Genomic DNA, 24866 nt, shown 5'->3' on the forward strand with positions numbered 1-24866 from the left:
CGGCGGGTACAGCAGAAGTGGAGGCCGGAAAAGAGTGAGACAGGTATGAGCGCAAAGTAAAAGTGGAACCGGGGGTTGCGTCTGCGGCTTATATTCAGGTCGCCTTATGTCCGAAAATTACGGAACATATGTGTAGTTTCAATGAAGAGCCCATTTTATATATTGGTTTGTGTTATTTAGAACCAATGAAGACTACAGTAATTTCCCATACCCATTTATTTGTGTGTTATGTAGCTTTTCTGCATGTAAAACGGTCTTTGCAGTACAAACCTCAAAGTAACCCCTGTAGCGAGTAAAACTCTACACAGAAAATACTGTCCTATGCTGCCCCCTGGTGCGGGTGATATGGAGACTTGAATGGGGGTCTGCAGCCCCCTCAGCATCCCTTCCACGTGCCATTCCCTCTCGATGTCTGGCTGTTATCCGCAGGAACCCCCCGCAAGCGAGTAACCCAACTCACACCGTCCGCTCCTCGCAGCAGCAATCCGCGCAACGTCCCGCCAACACGGCACCCAGACCCCACGCAGCATTCTCATCTGTTTGTCATTACCGGTGTCATTTTCTGGTTACTAACAAACGCCATGGTAACACATAATCACTGATGTTCCGCTGTAACGGTGGTGGACTCATCAGAACAGAGTGGGCGAGCTGACCAATCAGAGCACAGTGGGCTCATAGGGAGGGGTGGGGGGGGGGCAGGAGCTCCAACAAGCCGTTTAGGACAGAGAGTGAATACACATACTATACAGAGATGCTGTATGAGAAACCAATGTGAGTTTGGAACATTGAACAATGTAAATCTATTCTAGTATACCTCAACAATGGAACTATGATCAGTAGAAATGGCCATGTCATGGGACCTTTAAGAACATCAGTCTATTATATCATAAAAGCAAACCATGTGTTTTATATGTAAAAATAATCTATGAGTGTTAAATAAATGCAATGGAGTAAAAATGACTATATTTGTGTTCCTACAATAGAGTAGAGTAGAAATCAGCATAAAATGGAAATAGTGAAGTAAAGTACAAATGTGTCAAATCCGTACTTGGAGTAAATGTGTGTTGTTAGTTTCAATCAGTTCTATGGACACGAAAAAGGCCAAATTCTACATTTGATTCTATCATCTTTACCGGGAGGAGCAGAGCCACGTATTGCGATGCGGTAATCTCTGGGCCCTGCTGCTGGAAGGGATACTCCAGCACCACCCTGGTTATAATCTGCATCACCTCCTTCAGAGTGATGTTGTAGGCATACCTGGAGGGAGAGAGCGCGTCAAAACTGAATCTGTCTAAAGAGAGAAGACTGTTGGCAGGGTTTGGTCCCTTCTTACTTGAGAGAGTTGATCTCAAGGACGAGATTGTCACAGCCGATGTTTTCCTCCAGACCCCTCTGCAGAGTCCCCAGCACCTCCAACTGGAACACTACACACAATCACACCAGAGAAGAAGAGTTCGAGAAAAAGGACGCTTCATTGCAAAATCACAACAGGGAGGCTAAAGACCACAAACATTTAATAAATAAAGGGAAATTAAATCATCCAAGTGTTCAGAGATCATTCTGATGCATTTATAACCAGCGTTCAATCCCATTTTGAGAATTTGTCATGAGGTTATATACTATAATTTGTTCGTAATAATAATCAGCCACTGCTCAGAGCCGACATCCAAGGCAACCAAGATCAGCTCCTAATTCTCACATTTAGTTAACAACTAGCATAATATAATAAAGTATAGTTCATCTGTGAAATGAATTGCAGGCCTAGGTGATTAATACATTCCGTACTGTTATGTAATGAATTCGTAAAACACTGCTAAATGATTGAACTACGTAGTATTCTCAATTAAATTGCTATTTATAAAGTGTCATCAGGGGGCTGTCGTCGCTGGCATTTTGTCTGTTTGGCCAGCAGGGGGCAGTCACGTGGTTCTACAGGTGGCTAAAATGAACAACTCTCACCTTTGACATCGTCCATCTCGGGGGAGGGGATCACAGGGTCATCATCATCATCAGGCTCGCTGTCCTCACTGTCGCTCTCAGGGTCGGGGTTCAACACCAGACCTGATGCACAGGAAACAAAAGCCAGGCTGCTGGGACACAGACGGAAAGACAGATTTACTGACTGAACAAGTGAGCCGCCCTGCTGTCCTACCCCAGAGACACTGAGACAGCTCCTCATCCTCCGTGTCATCCAGACTGCCGGCCTTCCAGATGTAGCCTTTCCCCTCTGCCCCGACCTCGGCTGGGTTAAACGCTGCGGGACAGAAGAAAACACAGCTTATGACTAGGGCTGCTCGATTATGGCAAAAATCCTAATCTCAATTAATTGGTTCAATAATTGATATCACGATTATTAAAAAGGATTATCCATTTACTTTGAAAACATACATTTATTGAAAATAAAAATGTGAACAGTATGTTTTTAACAGTTGATTACCCTGAACCTTAAGTATAATTCAACTGAATTTTTTTGTATTTAAAAATCGTTTTATTTTGATTATGTTGTTTTCATAATCGTTGCAAGCCAAAATCGTAATTGCGATTAAAATACGATTAATTGAGCAGCCCTACTTATGACGATATTTTATTATTTATTTGTAGCCTTTATTTTGTGTATAGGAATGGAGGGAGATGTCCAGCCACCAATGTCAACGTTGAAGTTATGTGGCATTTACTGTACCAATCATTAAGATTATTCATATTGCATACAGAGTCAATACACACCCTTCAGTTTGGTTTTGTCTTTGCTGTGTCCGACATGGTCATCATCACTCAGGAACTCATCATCATCCTCCTCTTCCTCCTCGTCTGGATGGTGCATGGACAGCACGGTGCCTTCGGGTAGAGAGATGTTTGGTCCAATCTCCACCTGGATCACAGTCCACAGAAAATGTAGTGATGTGACAGAGAACGTTTTCACCGTTTCACCATCTCTAAAGTGCTATTCTGATCTTGACACATAAAAGTGGTGGGAAAAAAACCTCCCTCTCCATCGGAGCAAAACGTGTTATTGTAAAAACAAAATGAAAGGTTGTGCTAAAAGCAGAGTATTTTGTTAGACCAAAAAAGTGAATTTTGGAAATAACAATATTCAGCTTATTGCTAATTACAATGAAGAAAAAATTATGATAATACTTGCTTACATTATACGCCAGGACACACTGTTTGTTCAGAGTTACGCCTTCTTTGACCACAGCCTTGTCGCAGATCACAGACTGAGTGATCTTCACCTTGTTGGCTATGTGAACATTATTCCAGATGTAGGCATGGTCCAGGGTAACATTGTCACCTGTTGATATGGAGAAGAAAAAGGCATTATTAACAATTATTTTATTACGTACTTATATATGACGTCACTGAATCAGTTTTGAGAGCTCACCTATGGTGCAGTTGTTCCCGATGACGCTGTTAGAAATGTAACAGTTGGTGCCAATGCTTGTCTCACAGCCGATGAGGACGTTCTCCTCCATCATGCTGCCGTGGCCCAGGCTGACCCCGGACCCTCGGTAGACGTTGTGGCGGGAAAACGTGCAGCTTCGTCCCTGCTGGTCGACGAAGTTAGCCTCGGGGGTGAGCGGGTAGACCCACCGCCGCACGAGGTCAGACGACACAGAGTCGTACATGAGGAGGTTGGACACTCTGACCCCGTAACCATCCTTGGTGGCATGCATGTGTATCTGGTTGCCCAGAATCTAAAACAGGAATTAAGGATTAATGCTTTGAAGGGGTTTGTAGCAAAACATGATCCAGATATCATAGGGAATAATGCCGTACCTCTTCATTGACCAACATCCCTCTGACAAAGTCATTCCTAGTCTGGTAGTCGAAATTGTCAGTGAAGAGCTCAGCGACCTGAAAATGAGGGAAAACTATTTATAGAAGGAGAATCAAGTTTATAGCCAGGTACGTTTACACCTGAACCACTAATGAGAAGTTCAATAGCTCCTGTATGTTGCATTCTAACCTGTGGGGAGCAGATGCTGATGTGACAGTCCAGGAGGTCGTGTCTGATTTCAAACTCGTCACTTGCATTGTGGAAAATGTTCTGCCAAACCAACAGAGAGCGACTGTCAACAAACAATCCAAAGCAAAAGTAAGGTAAAGGTTTGATAAAATGGTGAAGCTCCTACCATGGGGAACTGTAGCCTCTTCAGCCCCTGTGTCCTCTGGTAGTGTAAAATCCGCTGGCTCTTGCTGTCCACGGCAACTATGACATCGTCTTCCTCGCAGCGCGACCTGTGACCGGGCGACGATTCCTTAAAGACCATCGTCATCACCGAGATGTTTTTCTCCACCTTTCGACGATGCCTGTGCAAAATGACACATAGTATTAGAATAAAACAGACGTAGAGAGACCATATTTCATTTCTTCTGATTATACTAAAGCCATCTCTTACCTGTGCTCTTGCACTGCCTGACTGAGGTCAATATTTGATACCACGTCTCCGTAGACCAACACGAAGTCCGAGCGCAGAAGGGACTTTGCATCAACATCCCTGAGCACATCCCCGAGGGAACGGTAAAACTCTGAGGTGATGATGTGGACTGTGTTTGGAGAGGTGGGTCGACACCACTTCGACTTCCTGTCAGACCACAGAAACAGGTCAACATCTTACATTTGAGAGATATCCAAAAAGGATCACCCTAGTGAAACTTACATTAAGTGTTCCTTGATTTCACTGGCCATCCAGCAGCAGAAGACAAATGTTTCCTGCACCCCGGTGGACGTGAGGAACTCCAGGGTGTAGTCGATCATGGCAACATTACCCAGCGGCAGCAGAGCCTGTCATCAATGAAAACGTGACAGATGTCATTACAGAGGTAACTGTACATCAGCGTCATGATGGAAATAAGTCCCTAAGCAATATCAAACAAAACCCACAGAGCTGCTTAAATAAAGGCTTGAAGGTAACGTGTTTATTTCTGTTCAAATAGTTTTCTTTCATCAGTTTCAAAGCAGCCCTGTCACTGTTTACAGCATGGACTCTAGTTAGCTACCATTAGCATGTTATAGCTTAGCTCGCTGCCTACCCTTGGCTGGTCTTTGGTCACCGGGAAAAACCTCCGGTTGAAGCTGTCAGCGACTAAAACAGCCTGCAGCGGCTGCTCCTCTTCCTCCTGCTCATTTGCACCTTTTCTACTCGAAAGGCCAGTGCCAGAACGACTCTGTTTTGCTCCTCTACCGGCCATGTTTTTCTCCCAAACGCTGCCAGCTAACCAGCTATGTCGTCAGCTACGGTGGCTGCGGAGGGACAGTCTGTGATGGTGGTTGTGGTGAAATACAGAACTCGTGCATTTGTTTACCTTGTTTGATTTTATGGAAGTAATAAGTTGTGAATGTAGACAATGACATTTATGTATTTATTCATAAATACAGCTCAACATTTGAGCCTTACTCACATGCCTCACAAACTCAAAAATGTATGTTCACATTATATGTTGTATGTTAGCTGTTTGCTGATTTATTTTCTAAACATTTAGATTTCTTAACTTTTAAAGCCTTCCTCGTATTGCCTCGTACGATAATACTCTTTAAATTGATCTGTGTTTTCCACTCAAATGTAAAATTGCTGTAACATTTACATACATTTATATTTGTGAGAAGCTTTCTTTGACTAAGCCCCCAAAAATTACAATTTCAATCCATTTCTTTTTTTATCTTTTTAAAGAACTCTTATGCCAAAATTATTTGGAATTTGTCTTCACTGATCTTTGGCTGGTACGAATATTAACTTCAGGTTTTAAAGTAGTCAGCCAGAAAAACATGATATCTAATGGAAACATACAAAACCCATTTCAAAAACAATTTTTTTTATTGTCCTCTATTATAAGAATAGCAGTTGCAGCTTATTAAGAAACATGGGAGTTTACTTAAATCCATCCATCCACGACTATCAAAACACATGTTAATAAAAGACTGAAAACATGTTAGTGTTTTATTATTAGTTTATTATCTCCATATAGATGGGCTTAACCATCACTTGTTGACACTGGATGCACTTCTTGAAATGTTTCATAACATAATTTCTCAGCTTCTGAACATCTGAACCAACATGTTGAACTTTATCAGAAACAAAACATCCGGCTCCTGCCGTCCAAAAGTTTAAACAAGAACCTTCATTCACTGCCCTGTGAAAGCTCAACAGTTCTTCATGTTGTTCTTAGCCACCTGCACGTCACATTACACAGCCAGAAAAAGAGTAACTATTGGTGTTGTTTGGTTATCTTCTTGGCGTGCTCCAACACAGACTCAAAACGCAGAGTTCTGGATGTCCAGGAAGATGGAATTCCCTCAAATCCAATCTGTGAGAATGTAGAAAAGTGAGTGTGAGAAAAAGATGCTTCCCTATTTCATTTGAGCATGTTGCCATAGCTTACCGCCTTTGAATGTATCAAATGTGAGATGAGAAAACAGTCATACCTGAGCCCCAAGACAGGCTCCGATGAAAGAGCCTCTGCTACAGGTGCATCCCCCGCAGCTCATGGTGTCTCTGACGGCCTGCTCGTAGTGCTCGGCTGTCAGGACTCCATGCAGCGCTGCTTGGAACGCACCTGGCAAACCTGAGGAAACATCAGCACCATGTGTTAATAACATAAAGGCATTGTAACTGGTTGTCCCAATGTTTGTCCAGAACTACTACTTTCAGCTACTAAGTGTTTTAGCTTGTGTTTTATTTTATGTTATTCTTATTCATAGGGCCAATTCCATATAAACTTGTAGTCTTATAATCTTTGTGTGAGCTCTTATCTGTACTGTTCACTCTTGATCTGTTGTTTCTAAGACACCTGAAATTCCCTATCCATCTTATCATGTTGTAGTACAGTGAAACAACAAATGCATGAGCTGCAGGGAGAAATAGACGTCTAATGTTAGAACTAATGCTCGATGTTAAAAGAGCTTTATGAATACCTCATGTGTTTGGAAACACACTGGGGATCAGTTCCTTAGGAGTCTTGGATAGATTCTCCTTCACCTGATGGAGGTGAGCTGGAACCAATCAGAAAGGAGAGTCATTCGATTAGATTCACAATGATCCCAGGTTGGGAAAATGTTTTGGAACAGCAGCTTGTCACAAGGAATTGCACAGTTAAAAATAACATAATTAAATATTAACAGAAGGAAGATATAAATATCTATAGTGTAAATGTATTGAATATATCATATTAAATATGCAGAATAAGTGATATTACACGATGAGACCATCGTACTACTAAAAAAATATATAGACATAAGACACTATGTATATACTATATACATTATACAAGGTTACACATTAGTTGCATTGCTTAAATTAAAGCAAATTATGATCATTGAAAGGGGAAAACAGAGGTCAAAATAAAGGAGAACCTATGAAGCTGAAAGTTGAGTTCTAGCCAGGGCTAGCAGAGAACTCATCTCATAAGTTACTCAAATACAATCAACATTTAAACTGTTAAGCCACATAAAACTAACTTCTTTGCAAGTTACTTTATCTTTAGACGTCAAAGATCAAGTTAAAGTCATATCAAATTATTAAACATAGTATGTATTCAGGATATTTCACTTGTACAAAATGAGGAATACTTTTAATCCTGTGACTCAGTCCCATGACTTTAGTCTAGTGCTGCAGGCCTCACATACCAACGACTGCTTTGTCCAGATCCTGAGGCTGCTTTCTCTTCGGGTCGCTGAGCTGAGCCAGCACTGAGTCTAAGGCTTTGGGATCGGGACCATTCAGGATGAAATGCTCCAGGATCCTGGAGAAATAAATGAGGAACTGTTAGAAACCAATTTATTGCTGAGCCTAATTTATAATATAACATTAGTTAGTCTTAGTTTTGTTTTTTTAGGTTTGAAACCATGTTAAAAGTTATGCTGTGTAGCATCCACAGGGATGTTACAATACCATTCATGATGAGATATAATAAAAAAACTGATAGAATTTCCAAGCGTTAATGCTAATCAAGTGCAACAGGAAAATTATATTTCAAAATTACGACATGTTTGGAATTTAACTCAGCGGAGACCTTTATTTGATTTGTTTCTGATTCAATTCATTCAAATTGTTTATATATTTTCATAATGTGTTTTACAGGTTATTATTGCCTTTATTTTAATAGCATAGAAAGGTAAAAAGGCTAAATGAAGACATTGTAACGTCCCCTCTGTCAATAGATTTTAGGAATAGACACGACAAGTATATTCAAATACTATCAATAATCTCCCTCAAAAAAAGGTGTTCATTCCACCATCACCGATTAGTTTTTTTTGTTTGGCTGACTTTCTACTAGATTGAGTAAGTCAAATTAAATGTAAAATGTCTTTGCACCTGTTGTGTCTTCCAATATGAAAGAAGTCAGATTTTCTTTGTAATTTATATTTCTTTCACATCCCTGTTTCAGAAATGACCAGTATTCTCATCAGTAAAAGGAAGTGAAAATGATGCGTTGGCGGAACAAACTGACCTCGCAGCTGCCAGAGTCTCTGCCACACAATCATCATTGTTCTGGGTGACACGGACTGCCTGCTCCACCTTCTCCAGCATCTCAGGCTTTCCTGCATAAAAAGCCACTACAGGAGCCAGTTTGGCTATTCCATCAATCTGACAGTCGTTCTCACATCCTATGGAAAAAAAGACACATCATTTAGAGCTGTTTCTCTCAATAATGTCTTGGTATTTGTAATGAAAATACTGCACATTCACCTGTTTCTTCTTTGCCTGCATCCACATTTTTCAGGAAGCCCTTCAAACTCCCTTGTCTCCACGGTCCCTTGATGGGCAGCTGCGGTCTCGGGCCTGGTAGGACAAACACAACGTTATCCTTATTTCCATCTTACTGAGTAAAAGAGTTTAATGATTTTTCCACAACAACATGAAATAATTCTCCGCTTCTACTAGATGGTTTTCCTACCTGCTCTGTCTCTGTAAGGGTCGTTGACAGGCGTGTCGTACTCTGATCCTGGCCCAAAGAATTTTAGAGTGCGCTGCTTCAGATCTTCAACATTTAGACCTGGTCGTAAAGGTTACACAGCTTAGAACATGATGTAAACAGTTTGAAATGATCATGAGGCAGTCTATTGTGTCATTAAGATGAAGAAGTAAGGCCTACCTCCACATTCAGACAAGGACTCCAGCAGGACAAAAGCCTGGTCCCCGTAGCAGCTCTGCTGGCCCGTCTGCCTCCTGTAGAAAGGGTTGGCCGACTCAGAGCGGAACTCAGGGTTTGGCTCCTGATCCAGGATGCCCTGCAGCTTCTGCAGGTCGTACACCCAGTGGAGGGGCTGCGCTGTGAGGGAAGAGACTACAGGTCAATATCATTCTGATCCGAAACTCCTTTTTTATAAGAATAAAAAAGGTGCTTAGTGAAAAGACTCAGATGATAGAGAAATAAACATCAGCAAACAACTTTGGGCTAAAAAAAGAAACCTAAAGAGTATTCAAACCAGTGGTATGACATGGAAACTAATTGTAAATTAAGATTTTGTATTGAATACTTAACGGACAATAACACATTACAGTATGATAGACTTTAACAGTTATTACCTGCTGCATCTGCAACGGCTGATCCTACGATGGCTCCTATCGCTCTGTTGGCCAGAGCTGATGCCATCTGTAAAACAATTCATCGTTATTATTCTAATTAAGGCTTAATTTTGTCTGTAAATTAAATCAACAGAAACATACTGGCGAACATTTTCCTTTTAAAATAATAATTAAGGTGACATATAAAGCATTTCTTCTAGCTTCTGTAATTTGTTGCCTTAGCTACCTATATCTGGTTAATATAAACTGAATATCTTTGGGGTTATGGACTGAAAATACATTTGCATATCTCACAATGAGCTCAAGGATATTGAGCCACTTTTAATTTTGTGAGACAGTATAAAAAGGCCTAAATATCATTGATTTTCCAAACAATAACCAATAGACTTGTCAAGAGTTATATTTTGTGTTAGATCCAGCCATAGACTGTGTATATAATGCCCTGTTGGTAATGTTTACACGGTATGTCTCACATGGCAGTTCGAGTTCATCTGCAATCTACTAGTTTCCCTGAATGTGTATCTGTAAAGATTGGATGCTAAAGCTAGCGATAATTGTTTAATACGAGAGAAATATACATGGTTTTAAGTAAACTTAAGCATGACTTGAATGAAGCATTGTTTATCCCTCTATTATGTCCAAGTTTAACAGTGGCCTAGCCAGTGGCCTAGCCAGAGTTAGCGGAGATAGCAGTAACTTCAGACACTGCAGACTGCAAGCTAACGTTAGCTAGTCTTCGGCCAAACTAGGCTGACATAGTGAAGTCCTACCTTTCAATCCGTTTAAAGTAACCTTACAGGGTAATACTGATAGCCAGGGCACACTGTAGTGCGTTTCAACCTTCCGTTAAATGACTTATATCAGTGGGCTGTTCCTACAACATGTTATGAAACGTTATCTTAAGCACCGCCCCCCTCTGGTCACCCTTTGACCTGCTTTGTCTCAAGTTTATGGACATTGTCAAAACTGTTAAACATAAATGGCTAGAACTGTTAACAACAATAAATGCATGTATGTCAATTACACTGTAGCATGCATGTGCTTAAGAAAAATGGTGATTTTCACAAGCTGCATATATAAAATAGAGCCAAACACTGACAATTTCACAGCAAAACGTTCAACTGAAAGCTGACCAGTGTCAAACCTCAGTATTCAATGTTCAATAGTTTATTAAACTTTATCAGCAAGTCCAGCATTTAGGTTAAAGTAGCAAGGTAACCGTTTGTATTTTAAATAGCATCATCTACTGACCAGTAGAGGTAATGCTGCAGACATGACTTAACCAAAATTTAATTATGGTCAAGCCATCACAGTCTCCAGCTGTATGACAAATTTGTGTGTACATTCATGATAGCAAACACATTATCACAGATTATTTAAATTATAGGACAATCTTGACCTCTAAAGAATTGTTTTGATTTTTGAGGAACACATATTGCATTACATTTGAACTTAAAGGGGCCGTATTTACGCACATTTTCAGGTTTTATTTTGTGCTTCTACTCTATCATGTTTATATGCTTTAATGTTGAAAGGGGTCTTTAGTTTTCATACTGCCTGTGCTGCAGCACCTTCAGTCTAGTCGGCTCTGATTAGTTACCTAGCCGGCTCTGTTGTGATTGGACAACTGCTTAGAGATGTCCTGTCCCCAAGCATATCAGGTACAATTTTATTGGAGCGCTAGCCAATAGAAGCGCGAGTGGTAAGATGAGGTCACCCTTGAAGAAGAGATCTTTTGATCTCAAGGGGCTTTCACCTGGTTAAATAAAGGCTACAAACAAACAATGATATGTCACTATGTCGCGGAAGAAAACAAATGATTACAATGGCAGTGTGTGAGGGAGAGAAACTCCCTCTGGAGGGAACTTTGGTATTTGAGCCTTTGCAGACCGTTTACATGCACAAAAACCTATGACACAGTACAGGAAAGGGAAAACCCCAAAAAGCATAATAGGGCCTCTTTAAAAAGGCATTATTTGGGAGCTCTAAAAGTCCACAAGACACCATATAGGGGTTCTTCTATTGTCCTTTGGCTGTACTGCTGCTAACATGTATCACAATGGGGTTTTTCTAATTGCCAAAGACTATCGTTGTAAACATTTCAATAAATAATACTATTCAGTCAGAATGAAGTCTCTCCTGTTTGAACTGTAAAGTCTGTGCATCGTGCTTTTATGAAGTCGAGTAGGTAGGGAGTTTTTGCCAATCTGTGCTCAGGGGCCCAACGAAAGGCCTTTACATACAGTATGTAATGGTTATGGAAGCTTTTATGGAAGATTCAATGTGACTGTATGAAAGGAGCTCCCTCCTCTACTTTAAGCCTCTATCACACACCATTTTATTATTTGTTGACAGTGCCACAGGGAGCCTCAGTGGTCATTGACACCACAAGTAAATGCATACCATCCCCTCTAACATGACTGCTAGTTGTTACATACAGTCAGTGCATCTATCAACAACTCCCTTAAATCTTTCTACTTTAACACTACATGGGCCGCATGACCTGCTACAGAAAGAGGGGTGTGGCGTTCAGGCTACGTGTGTGTTTTTGAGGGTCTGAAGGAGGATGACGATACCATGTGGCTTGTATTTATTTATAGCTTACCTCCTCCCTTTCAAGCTGTAAAGTAATATCACATCATCATACGTGCTGTACACATTGGACAGGACTTAGCATACTGTATGTACAGAGGGATCAGACTCAAAAAGATAAAAACGACTGCCACATGGCCCCTACGTTAAAACTCTATGTTTCACTTTCTTCTTGAGTCAGGGCTAAGTGACACCTATGCACTGAATCCTCAGCAGGTGCTCCACCCTCTCCTGTCTCCATGTCCCGTAGTGACCCAGCAACACATTCTAGCGCTGCGTCAATGCCAGCAGCAGCAAATTAGAAACCAACACCCACTCCTGATATGTACTTCTCTGTCCTACATCCATTATTTTTAGCTGGGATTCAAGACTTAATATGGGAAAAGAGTGCCCCATATTTGCAGCCACCTCTGAACCCAATCAGGTCACGATTTCTTCAGTTGGCGCCGAGCAGAAAAGCAAACATGTCCCACTTTAAACTTTACATCTTGCTTTTGCACCATCTCCCTCCACCTGCACCTTCTTCTGTTCTCATGGTAAGAGAGCCGGTTGGTCCTCATCTCCTGACTCCACCCACTTATACAGGTCTGCAACACACACACTCAAGTGCACACAAAGCACTGTCACCCCAGAAACCACAGTGCCCAACCCCACCCCATGTCCTGATTACACCCCACATAGACATATACCTATGTCAAGCTAAGCCCAACCCTCTTGCACCCTGCGCCCCACTGCCAGTTGCCCATGTGCGGTTTTTAATAAGGTGGATGCAAAAGTTGGTCTTGCTCTCTTCTGGGTGATGCGGATTGGAAGGAGTTCTTCATACTTACACCAAAGTGTTTCGTTTTTATCCCCAATTTTTTCTTGCTGAAACTGTAAGTACATCTTCAATATCTTAGAGAGGAGCCATGAAGTGGACCTGGGTGCTTGTGGCAGTCTTGCTGTCCATCGGGACGCTATCACTGGCCAAGGACAGCTTGGACTTCCCTGATTACGATGGCAAGGACCGCGTCCACAACCTCAACGCCAAGAACTATAAGTCTGTGATGAAGAAGTACGATGTCATGGTGGTGTACTACCATGACCATCCCGGATCCAGCCGCGTCGCCCAGAGACAGTTTGACATTGAAGAGTTGACCCTTGAGGTGGGTTGGGATGGGAACTATGGGTGGGGTACTGATGAGAAAGCTGCATGCTGGATTCATAATGCAAAGCACAAAGAAACATTACACAATCTTGCTATTAAAAGTTGTAGTCTCAAGTAGATTTAGTTTTTTGATAGAGTTTATTTTGTTAGGTTCCACAGAATTTGAAGCATTATTAGATGCAAATGGGTTACTAGGTTCTTAGCGAAAAAGGGTAAGGGTGTACATTTGTGGTTACAGTTAGGGTTAAGAATATATGGTAACAGATACATGGATTTTTTGCAAGATTTCAAATGTGATGCTATAAGGGGGAACAAATATTTGCTGGATCAGAAATGCTGAAAGATTAAGTCTCAAAAATGTGTCACTAGCTTGTTTTCATTGTGTGTGTGTGTGTGTGTGTGTGTGTGTGTGTGTGTGTGTGTGTGTGTGTGTTATATTAGCAGGGGGCGGGGCTTAGTGACGCCTCCCTGCTCGGTGTGTGCAGACGGTGCAGACTGGAGGTGTTTGTGTGATAGAGTTGATGGACCTTATGCACCCTCTGTCAGTACATCTCAGGCCTCCTGTCAGGCTGGATGCTCAGCAGTTTGTTCACATACCTCACAGAGACATTACATCATCATCCAGCAAGCCTTTAGTATCAGCTCACGAACGCATCAAACCTCAACTGACCCGGCTAGATTCTTGGGTTACTTGAAAAAAAACTGAAGATCAAATGTCACACACTCATACAGCATTTTCCCAGGAAAAGTTGTATTTTCATTTCTTGTCATCTCTTGTCGAAATTAAAGTTTGCTTTTAAATTATATATGCACTGGATCATGTGACAACAACATTTTAAGGGATTTGGCATAGTCACTTCACAGTGTTCAGTAAAATACGCAACCTTATATGCTTGATGCATTGTTGGGGAGCTGCAAGTATTGCTGGGGGGCTTCTTTTAGAATTGACATTGGGTACAAAAAAGTATTGGCAATTACAACCAAATTCAAATACAGATTTGGACATAGGATATGTAACCAACACTCAACACACCCTAAAACACAAAAATAAATGTATCAAACAACAAATTATAGTTGTTTGCAATGCAAACCAATACATAAAATTGGAGGGATAGTACTATACATTTAGAAAGATAACATTAATACACATCACATCATCTCACCAGCCTCTGCTGTCTCTGTATGGGAGTGCTGGGGCTTGGTCTCAGGGCTGGAGGCCAGCTCTGGAGGTCCTGGCATCAGTAGTGCCGGCTCAGCTCCCCGCTGTGATTGACACTCTGGCAGTACTGTACTTGTCAGCGGATCCCGGGGCGCTGAGCATCACCGCCACCTCGCCAAAATAGTCCCTGGGCTGGTGTTGCTTCTGGCGCTATATTTATCCCGAGATGTTTTGTGGCGGGTCGAGCTCCCTGAAGGCTTGTGTTTCTCCTTATGAATGTATTATGATTTACATTTGATGGGGATTTATTATTAGCAAGAGGCGGCAGCAAAGGACTCAACATTTCAGAGGTCAGGGCCAAACTGTTTGGGAAAGTTATATGGAATATGACATGATAGGAATGAGGAGGTCGTAATTACGGGTTTTATTTACTTTAGGCAAAGACAAAATTGATCGTTGAGGTCGCCCAACATTCTGACTGGGGTCTCTGTGTGAATTTCCAAATGTTTTCCATTTATATTAGAGGGCCTGTATTCTCCAGAAAATTTAAATATTTAAAAATGAAAATTGTACAGCTGTTGTGCGTTTTGCATTTTGGGTAGTTGAAAAACATGAGGATCCAATTCTAAAATCCCATCCCAGATATTGAGATTGTTGGTAACTTTACATGTAGTTTGTTAGGTTCAGTTACTGTGAAGAAATTATATCAGCCACATGACGGTGGATACACCAAGGTCTAAAGGCAACCTTGCATGTTTTATATTTAGATGACTTGTAGATATAAGGATATGAAATCCTTTTCAAATTGGATCTACGACAACAACCGGATAATTAAAATCAAATAATTCGTATTTAATAGTAACGTCAAGATAAACAACCTTGAATGTCTTAATGCAACTACACATAATAATCTGTATAAAAAATAAAAACATTGCAAATGATCATTGCTTTTCCACACTGTCTAATCAAATTATTTCTACACAAGTATCTGTATCACAAGTACAATGTATAATTTGTATACTGTAACTCACCTCCGCAACTACCAATCAAATTAAAGCATTGTGCACAACAACCTGCCGGATAGACCCATGAGACAAACTTTGAATGCCTGTCCCAGCAGCTGCTTAAGATCTCTGACATTAGTGTGCACCCATGTGTGTTTATGTTTGAGTGTGTGTTTGAGAGTTTGAGACAACCCTCAAACAACTTCCTCAATGTAGTAAGGCTGTGAATGCTGCACTGCCATTGGTGGAACAAACTGTCAGTCATGAGGGTTCAAGTTTCATACAGATTTAGAAAGTGCATAAGCAGCGCTCTGAAAAGCAGGCTTTTATGGTAATGAAAATATTGAGTGAGACAACTTTGTTAAAAAGGTATAGTTGTGCATGATATATGGACACTATTGCAGGCTTGTGTTCTATGATTTATAGACTTATAGATACTTCACTGACAATTCATGTCCGATGTTATATGACGGTTTCTTTGTTTTACAGCTTGCAGCCCAGGTCCTGGATGAGTTTGATGATGAGGATATTGGAGTCGGACTCATTGATGCAAAGCTTGACAAAGTCGTTGCAAAGAAATTAGGTAAACCTACAAAAAAACTCAACACAGCTGCAAGCTTGTAACTTTACACTGTGTATGATTGTTTGTAGCCTTTATTTAACCATGAAAAAATGATGAGACCACTCAGTATCAGAATCTCAGCTCATCTCCAATGACTATTATATGGCCTGCTTAACTTTAGTATTTACTGTTTTTACGGAAGATACAAGATACAAAAAAACGATATAGGAAGGATTCGCCATTTGTGACCTTTGCTCCAGTCTGGGCTTCTTCTCTTCTCTCCAGATCTCGATGAGTCGGACAGTGTCTACATCTTCACCGACGATGAAGTCATAGAATATGATGGCGAGTTTGCAGCAGACACTCTTGTGGAGTTCATCTTTGATGTTCGTGAGGATATAATCTCCCAGTTAATAGCCTGCCTCTTTTTTTAGAAAAGTCTCTTAAACCAAGTCACCTTCAACTCCATTGTCCCCTCTTTTCTCCTCCATGACTCTTAATAGGTTCTTGAGGACCCAGTGGAAATTATTGACAACAGTAGGGAACTGAAAGGCTTTGAAAACATCGAAGAGGACATCAAACTGGTGGGCTACTTTAAGAGTCACAAGTCAGAACGTAAGAATCTGTACTGTGATGAACTGATAACCTGTGTTTCATTTCTTTTATTACAGTTGCTTTTCAACAAAATGTCTCATGATTTCATATCAAGCAAGTGCAACAGAGACCAGGCTCAGGTTGCTTGATTTAACTTTGAGCTGCAGACCTGTTTTGATTTTTAAGGTGATTTTCATGTGTGCACACTAGAAGCTACATTAATGAAGAGGGCAACAAGTCGACATTGATAAATGTTTCATACAGGAACCGATCTACTGAAACAACTTGATGGATGCCTATAACATTTCAGATTTCCTGGCTTTTGCCGATGCTGCTGAAGAGTTCCATCCTCACATCAAGTTCTTTGCCACATTCAGCCCTAAGGTGAGTAAAAAGTGTAATTAGACACACTTAAAATACTATAATAAGACTGGGTGGAATATGAACGAGTGTTAATTGATTCATCTTATTTTCTATAATGAGCTGATGATTAACGTTGGCTCTATGTTATTTGGTGCTGTTAAAGTTTTTATTATGTTTTTCTTTCTTAAAACAGTTGTCTGCAGCTGCCGAAATTAGAGTCTGTTGGTCATAGAACCAAATCAATTCTTAAAACAATTAAAATGTTCCTCTCTGGATTAGTCACTAGGATAAACTTATTTTAATTGAAACACCGTTTTTATTTTTAAAGCAATGGGCCAAATATTGAGCCTTGTGGCACTCCATAAGGAAGTTGGGGTCTATATGGCATTTGACCATTGATAAACAAAATTTGAATTTATAATACAAACTAAACTGTTTACTGATTTTGTGAACAAAAGTTTTCAGTTATAAACCATTAAAGGTAAAATGCTCTTATATGCCCAATCAGAATTGATGGTAAATGTAGTGATGGAAAAAGATCAAAGTTCCTTGATGCAGAGTTTACAGTTGTTATATCTAGAAACTACTTCTTATTGGACTTCTAGGCTGTAGGCTTTTGCATCTAGATGGTAACTTTGATTCACAAAACCTTGTGAAAATTATTGCAAGACTTGCTGCCTGACGACCTTTCCTAACCTCAGCAATTTGAGGTTCTTGCAAAGTTAGGGAACCACCTAGAGAAGGTTATCAACTATGAAAGGTGTCACATTTTACTTTACACGTCTGTATGGCACAGCAACACGTGCTTGAATGACCTTTGCCTGCCGAGGCAAATAATTGCCTAATTGGCCAAAGTTGAACTCCACATAGAAAAAATATGCAAATTGCATAGAATGAAAGCAAACAGGTGGTGAATGTCATTTCATACACGTGTTGCCATGCCCTCATGGTTCCCAGTTCCTTTATGCTCAGTTGTTGGTTATAATCATCTGATTGTGTTATAGGTTGCCAAGGCTCTGGAAATGAAGCTGAATGAGGTAGACTTCTATGAACCCTTCATTGATGATCCAATAGTCATCCCAGGAAAACCTTACACTGAGGAAGAGCTGGTCGATTTCATTGAGGATAACGACAGGTAAATCCAATTAACGCAATGCCCTAAACTGTACATATTATTTATAAATATATAAAAAGCCTAATAAAATATCCCTGTGCCTTTCAAGACCAACCTTAAGGAAGCTGCAGCCACACAACATGTACGAGATCTGGGTAAGAACTGTTTTTGTCAAACTATTCTTCTATGAAGATGCTTTGATGAGATTCAACCTCCAGAACCGTTTATAAAATTCTTTGGATAGTTCTCCTCAGTTGGTTCAGTTTGTCTTTGTTCTTTTCCACAGGACGACGATGTTGAGGGTGAACATATCATTGCCTTTGCAGAGGAGTCTGACCCAGGTACAGGACCCTGAACGAGTTACATGGGGCAGCAAAGGGGTTGGAAAAGTTTTTTAATTTGTATGGTTTGATGTTTAAGCCAAAAATAAACTAGACTGGCCATTGTTCTGTATAGTGCCTGCTGGAGAATGAAGGCCAAGTAATACAATGATCTGATAATACATCCTTCCATGGTTTGTCCACCATGTTGATTCACCACTATGATAGTTTAATTTGTAGTTTCACTGTTGTTCTTTCCACTCCTCAGATGGTTTCGAGTTCCTTGAGATCCTGAAGGAAGTTGCAGAGGATAACACAGATAACCCTGACCTTAGCATTGTCTGGATTGACCCTGATGACTTCCCCCTGGTAAGAATATAAAACCCTGCAATTATGCAAAACTGGAAATCAGAGGAACTACTTGGTGTACTCTCTGACTCGCAGTTAACTGAGATGTAATGACTAAGCATACTTAAAAATACCTGTCCTTGCAGCTTCTGCCACACTGGGAGAAGACTTTTGGAATAGACCTGTCCCACCCACAGATTGGTGTTGTCGATGCTGATGATGTGAGTGATATTTTTGGTACTTTAGTCATAGATCTGTGTTTTGCCACACTCTTATAGATCCTTAATTATAATATTAATATATATAATATATTTTGAGACGCTTTTAAAGTCAGTTACTTGAAGTCAAAAACTCTGCATGGTTGCTTGAAGACTTTCGCCTCTTCACAGAAGTCACACCTGAGGGATTTTTTTGTATGCTTTTCACCCTGAAGGCTGACAGCGTATGGATGGACATGGATGATGGGGATGATTTGCCATCTGTAGATGAGCTGGAAGACTGGATTGAGGATGCTCTGTCAGGTAAAATCGATCCTGATGATGATGACGATGACGACGATGATGACGATGATGATGACGATGATGATGACGATGATGACGATGATGATGATGACGACGACGATGATGACGACGACGATGACGACGACGATGATGATGACGACGACGACGACGACGACGATGATGATGACGACGATGATGATGATGATGATGACGACGATGATGATGACGATGATGATGATTATTAAATCATTAAGTCTTAAGTCTGACCAACACAGTATCAAGAGTCAACATCATAGCTGCCATACTCTATCAAATCATCTTCTTTTGTAACTAGTTATTGTGTTGAACTCGGCAGTCACTATTAGTATCTCATCTTTTCATCGTCCTCTCTGCATCTCACCAGAACAATATTCCACTAATCGTTTATCCCACTTCCCTACATGTTGAGTAATCTTCTATGTAACAAAGTTATTTCTAAGTAAGATCCCACACTACTTTTATTTTTAAATGTAACACTATCCAGTATAATAAAAGAAGAAATTCTTTCCAAACCATGCCATCTATTGCTATTGATTTTTGTATTATTAAAGTTTTTATTTTACAAAGTACTGGAAGGGTTGCAATTTTGTATGCATTATGTCTTAGTCTACATATGGAGTCTGTTGTAGTCTTAATGTGTTTTATCTGTTCCCTTAGTTTCTTGTTTGCTGCAGTATCGAAACAAATGAAGTCCGACCCATGGGTGCTAGCAGGCTTTTCTGATGGGTTTTAAGTACCACCAGCCTACTCTGTGAAATCAATGTAACGCTGTACACTGAAAGTGCTGTACATCATATGGATGTTTTCTACGATGATGATTATGAAAACAGCTATTTTCTATTCTTGTACCAAGAGGAATTTAACTTACTGTAAAGTCTTAAATAAATGACAACTTGGATAGAAATAACATTATTGTGATTATTTTTGTAATGGTGTGTGAGTATGTGTGAATTTTAAGTATTGATATACCTTCACAACTATACATACAGTATAGGGGAGAGTGGGGTAAGATGAGCCAGTGAGTAAGTTGACCCTCCCGCATTATCTAGGGAACTGTGCACATTTGTTGTCATGTGACCATGAATTCAGGAAGCACACATCATTTTTATTTAGCTGTGATGGAGAGAAGCACATGGTTAAGTGGTAAATATGTTTTGTTTTTTACAATAAACCATGTTTTGCTTGTCAAAGTGAATGTTCAACATGTCGGTTACTATTACTGTTTTGTCAAAGCGAATGTATCCAGGCCTCAAAATATGTATCATAAATGTTGGTTGGTTAGTTAGCAAGGTGTAAAACCATGTGAATCATTTAGCTAAACATTAACCTTAATGACTAAATTAGACAGTTTTGATTCCAAAATTGGCTGTGGGGCCAAGTGAGCCAGAGGTTGTGGGCAAAGTGAAACAGTGGTTCAACAGTGGCTGTGGCCTCTGCAACGCCTCGCATCGAAAAATAGACTCAATAGACTCAATCAATCAATCAATGTTTATTTATATAGCCCAATATCACAAATGTTACATTTGTCTCAGAGGACTTCACAGTTTGTACAGAATATCAGTATGAAAATACGACACCCTCTGTCCTTAGACCCTCACATCGTACAAGGAAAAACTTCCAGAGAAAACCCACAGTTTAAAGGGAAAAATGGGATAAACCTCAGGGAGAGCAACAGAGGAGGGATCCCTCTCCCAGGACGGACAGACGTGCAATAGATGCCGTGTGTAAATTGAAAAGATAATACATTTGCAACATAGGTAGTCCAAATGTTTGGAAATGTATGTGTGTATAATAGGAAGATGAATCCACGAGGATATCCATCCAGGACTTATGATCCAGGACCACACCCACGACTCAAGATCCAGGACTCGCGATCCATGACACAGGACCGCAGGATCATCCATGACTCCGGATCCCGGCGTATATAGACACCAAAAAGAAAGAAATTTGGGGAAGCTGGGTTAATCGGAACATGAGAGTACACAGGTATAGACAGAGAGAAGGAAGAAGTAAGATGTCCCCCAACAAACTAAGCCTATATCAGCAAAGCTAGGGGCTGAATCTAATCAGCCCTAACTATAAGCTTTATCAAAAAAGGAAGGTCTTAAGCGCACTCTTAAAAACGGATAGGGTGTCTGCCGCCCGAACACAAACTGGAAGCTGATTCCACAAAAATGGAGCTTGATAAGAAAAGGCTCTTCAACATCAACATCATGCTGCTGCTGCTAGTCCTTTGACTCATTATGCTGTCAGTTGACAATCATTGATAGTCACCTGTCGGTCTCCTGTCCTTTCTGAAAGTCATAAAGCTTACATTAGTCATTTAGATTACTTATGTCCTCAATTACCATGGGATTACTGAAACCACCATGAATTATCTTTAATTCATGGTGGTTTCAGTAATCCCATGGTAATTGAGGACATAAGTAATCTAAATGACTAATGTAAGCTTTATGACTTTCAGAAAGGACAGGAGACCGANGTGTGCCTTGGCAGTCTCAGGCTTTTTTGCTTCTGCCATAATTGCGGTCTTGTGTGTGTGCGGACTGTCACTCCTGTTGCCACGGACAACATCAGCTAACTAGTGCCCACTGCCCACCAGCCACACCCCGACACATGGGGTCACGCCAATCACAAAGCTTTGATGCGTTCAAGTGCATTATTCTGGCACAGGAAGATTATGTTATAGGACATTAACGATAAAACAGAATATTGTTGTTCTATTTTTAGACACATCTCGCGATCGACTGGGAATCTCCCCTGCTCTAGATGAAAATGTGGTTAAAAATAATGTTGCACACCCAATATGTTTCCATGCAGACAAACTAAAGCAGCTGTCACTCATGACACGTGTTCAGGTCTCACTTCAAAATACTTTGAGTAAAGTCCTTTGTTTACTTCTGTAACAAAGTGACATCAATATGTAACACTCGCTAGCACTCCAACACATTGTACGTGATAGGCTTAGGGGCTGGACATTTCTAAGTGGTTGACTTATCACAACAAAGCCGGGTCGGCTGACCAATCAGAGAAGACTAGGCTCTGGTTTCAGACAGAGGGTGAAAAGCATATGAGAAAAATAAAGAGCTTTTTGAACACTAAAGCATGGAAACATGTCACAGTAGAGGCACAAAATATGAACCTGAAAATGAGCATCAAAAGGCTACGTTACGGCTTTTTACGAGATTACATTTTCATCTTTAACCACTTGGCCAGTATCCACATTATCAATAATCATTTATCATATCGAGGTATCTGATGAAATCCCACCCTCCTAACTGTTTCTTCATTATAGACTTTGCGGTGTTTCTGACAATATCTATTCTTCCCACAGGGCTTCCTGCCCGAGACCTTCTTCCACCGACTGCTGAGTGAGCACTCGGAGCTCCCGAAGAAAAGCCGCCGCCGCCACCATCACCATCACCACCACCTTCACCACACTCCAGAGCCCACCACCGAAGACCCCAACCTGGACGGGGTTGAAGAGGAGACCCTGGTGTCAGACGGAGCCTACATGATGGACGAGGAGGACCTGGAGACCTCCCACCACTTCCTCACCAGTCCAGACTTTGACGTTAAAATGGAGGGCGGCGACAGCCTTTCCCAAGGCGACTACGACAGCTCCGATCAAGAGGCGCTATTGGACGATGTCATCATAGCACAGAAGGACTCCGACTCCTCATCGAGCTCAGAGGATTGACTGAACCCCCCTTCCCGCACACATTGGACGTAGTCCCCTTCTCAACAATGAATCATGTTATTCCTCGTCGTTTATTTTGACCATATTATGTTTCAAATTACAGATGAATGTTTTTTTTCGTTGCTACTTTTATTCATTATTTTATATAGAGATTTTTTCCATGAAAGGAGCAGGTTTGCACCCATCTGTTTTCTTTTTTCGTCATCACAGTTGTGTTCCATCTTTCTCTCCTTGCTCCTCCTCTGACCTCTGACAAAATGGCAAAAAGCTGAGCTTTCTTATTTCAGGACTCATCATTCTCCTCCTCTTCCTGTCCCATGACATTCCCAGCCATGACCAAAAGGGGACCCCTGCTGTACAGATGCCCTTTTCTTATCAAATGACCTCAATGCTGGTCCTCTAAGCGCTACATGCAACTGGACGTGTACTGAGCAGAAGCGCGGATCCAGATCCCAACCCCCCCCCCCCCCCCAACCACCACCACCACCAATCTTGTTTGGTCATATCTACTGTCCTGACAAGACTGTGAACTAAAAGGGGATCCAGTGCGTGGGTGTACTGTTATTGTTTTCACTCTGGGAGGGGGAGGGGGGGGAAGTGGTGTATTAGTTACTGAAGCAGTGCTAGGAGGTTGGGTGTATTGTACAATGTAGAGCTGATCAGTTGTGTACTGTGGTACAAAGATGACGGCAGTGAGTTACTATTCTTGTTTTATGATCTGAGTGTATCTGTGAAATGAATAACAGCAATCTACAGTGAAAGCAGGTTTGTGTGTTTTATTGTAAACTTTCATCAAGCCAAAGCAATATAATATATATGTTGTGTCTTTTTCACAGCAGGGGATACTGCATAGGAGCTAAACTGATTTCCATTCATTTTGAACTACAATTTATTAATGCCAGTTATGTACACAAAACCAACATGTTTTGAGACCAATGAAGTATCTGATAGTAGTAGATATGAACTGCTTAAAGTTCGCTAATATACAATACATGTTCTACATCTATTGATTTTCCTGGAACATGGTGGCTGAGATGTTATTGGGTTCTTCCACTATATTCAAAATATAACTAATCCCTTACTAATCTTGCTTTCAAACAGTAAATATATTATATTAAATACATGTGATAAATGTTATTTAAAGGTCAACAAATGTACAAAAACCAACCCAAATGTGATTGTAGCATTCAATTGGAGTGGAGTGAAGTCAAGGAATTAAGTGAAATATTTCACAGGTAGATCACAATATTACATGTTGACAATAAGAACCAATGCATCTTTCACCCATTCAAAAATACCATTAGATGGCTGCAGAAGGTAAGGAAAATAAATAAAAACATAAATAATGAAATAAACTAATATTATTCAAGGCAAGTTTTGTAGTTGTATATTTGCGTACCTATTTTACAGACCCTTACAGGTTTGTTATAGCCTTTTAAGTAACATGTCACTTGTTTTTATATGCAAATCAAAAATATTTGCTTTGATACTTACACGTACTGTACTTAAAATAATGATAGATTTATGCAGGCCTAAATTAACGAACACATAAATGTAACAGCATGGCAACTGTATGCAAACACAAAACGAAATGTACTATGTGAAAAATAATCACAATTTGTTTCCTGCTATTTAACCCTTAGGGGCCTCCGTAGTTTACTTCAAATGTAAATTGAAATAAGTCTTTTATTTCGTATTCTACTGGTTAACAAAACGTTAAAACAAGAAAAACGGGTGTGAAAACAGTTTAAGCTTTTTGCTTAATAATACTAGTTGTTTGTGGCTTAACAAGTCACATAGGCGACACAAAGCAAATAATTTAGGTCATTTACGGTTAACACTAGCGTTTCATGAGTTTGATGAGGCAATCACAATATTTCCCACAGACCGTGAACCCGAC

The 24866-nt window shown here is 40.5% G+C and overlaps 3 protein-coding genes across 3 annotated transcripts; 1 reads left to right on the forward strand and 2 right to left on the reverse strand.

Moving 5' to 3' along the window:
- Positions 1-974: 974 nt before the first annotated feature.
- Positions 975-5236, reverse strand: eif2b5 (eukaryotic translation initiation factor 2B, subunit 5 epsilon). Its single transcript, XM_010784073.1, has 13 exons — positions 5032-5236; positions 4659-4783; positions 4398-4583; positions 4131-4308; positions 3965-4045; positions 3775-3852; positions 3380-3692; positions 3144-3289; positions 2725-2869; positions 2153-2254; positions 1960-2061; positions 1334-1424; positions 975-1257 (listed from the first exon to the last, which is right to left on the reverse strand). The coding sequence occupies exons 1-13, from the start codon at positions 5188-5190 to the stop codon at positions 1074-1076; spliced, it is 1890 nt and encodes a 629-aa protein (XP_010782375.1). The 5' UTR covers positions 5191-5236; the 3' UTR covers positions 975-1073.
- A 692-nt stretch (positions 5237-5928) lies between these two features.
- On the reverse strand, positions 5929-10431 carry LOC104956575 (crystallin J1C-like). Its single transcript, XM_010784074.1, is given in 10 exon segments — positions 5929-6303; positions 6422-6561; positions 6911-6988; positions 7622-7737; positions 8446-8602; positions 8685-8777; positions 8893-8991; positions 9091-9267; positions 9525-9591; positions 10295-10431. Coding segments are annotated over 9 exon segments (1026 nt in total). The 5' UTR covers positions 10295-10431; the 3' UTR covers positions 5929-6204.
- A 2320-nt stretch (positions 10432-12751) lies between these two features.
- Positions 12752-20170, forward strand: casq1a (calsequestrin 1a). Its single transcript, XM_010784075.1, has 11 exons — positions 12752-13261; positions 15916-16009; positions 16274-16374; positions 16492-16603; positions 16893-16966; positions 17950-18080; positions 18169-18214; positions 18346-18400; positions 18648-18748; positions 18874-18948; positions 19161-20170. The coding sequence occupies exons 1-11, from the start codon at positions 13025-13027 to the stop codon at positions 19470-19472; spliced, it is 1338 nt and encodes a 445-aa protein (XP_010782377.1). The 5' UTR covers positions 12752-13024; the 3' UTR covers positions 19473-20170.
- Positions 20171-24866: the final 4696 nt, after the last annotated feature.

This window comes from Notothenia coriiceps, unplaced genomic scaffold (assembly GCF_000735185.1).
Source record: "Notothenia coriiceps isolate Sejong01 unplaced genomic scaffold, NC01 NC01_scaffold00026101, whole genome shotgun sequence".
NCBI classification, from domain to species: Eukaryota; Metazoa; Chordata; class Actinopteri; order Perciformes; family Nototheniidae; genus Notothenia; species Notothenia coriiceps.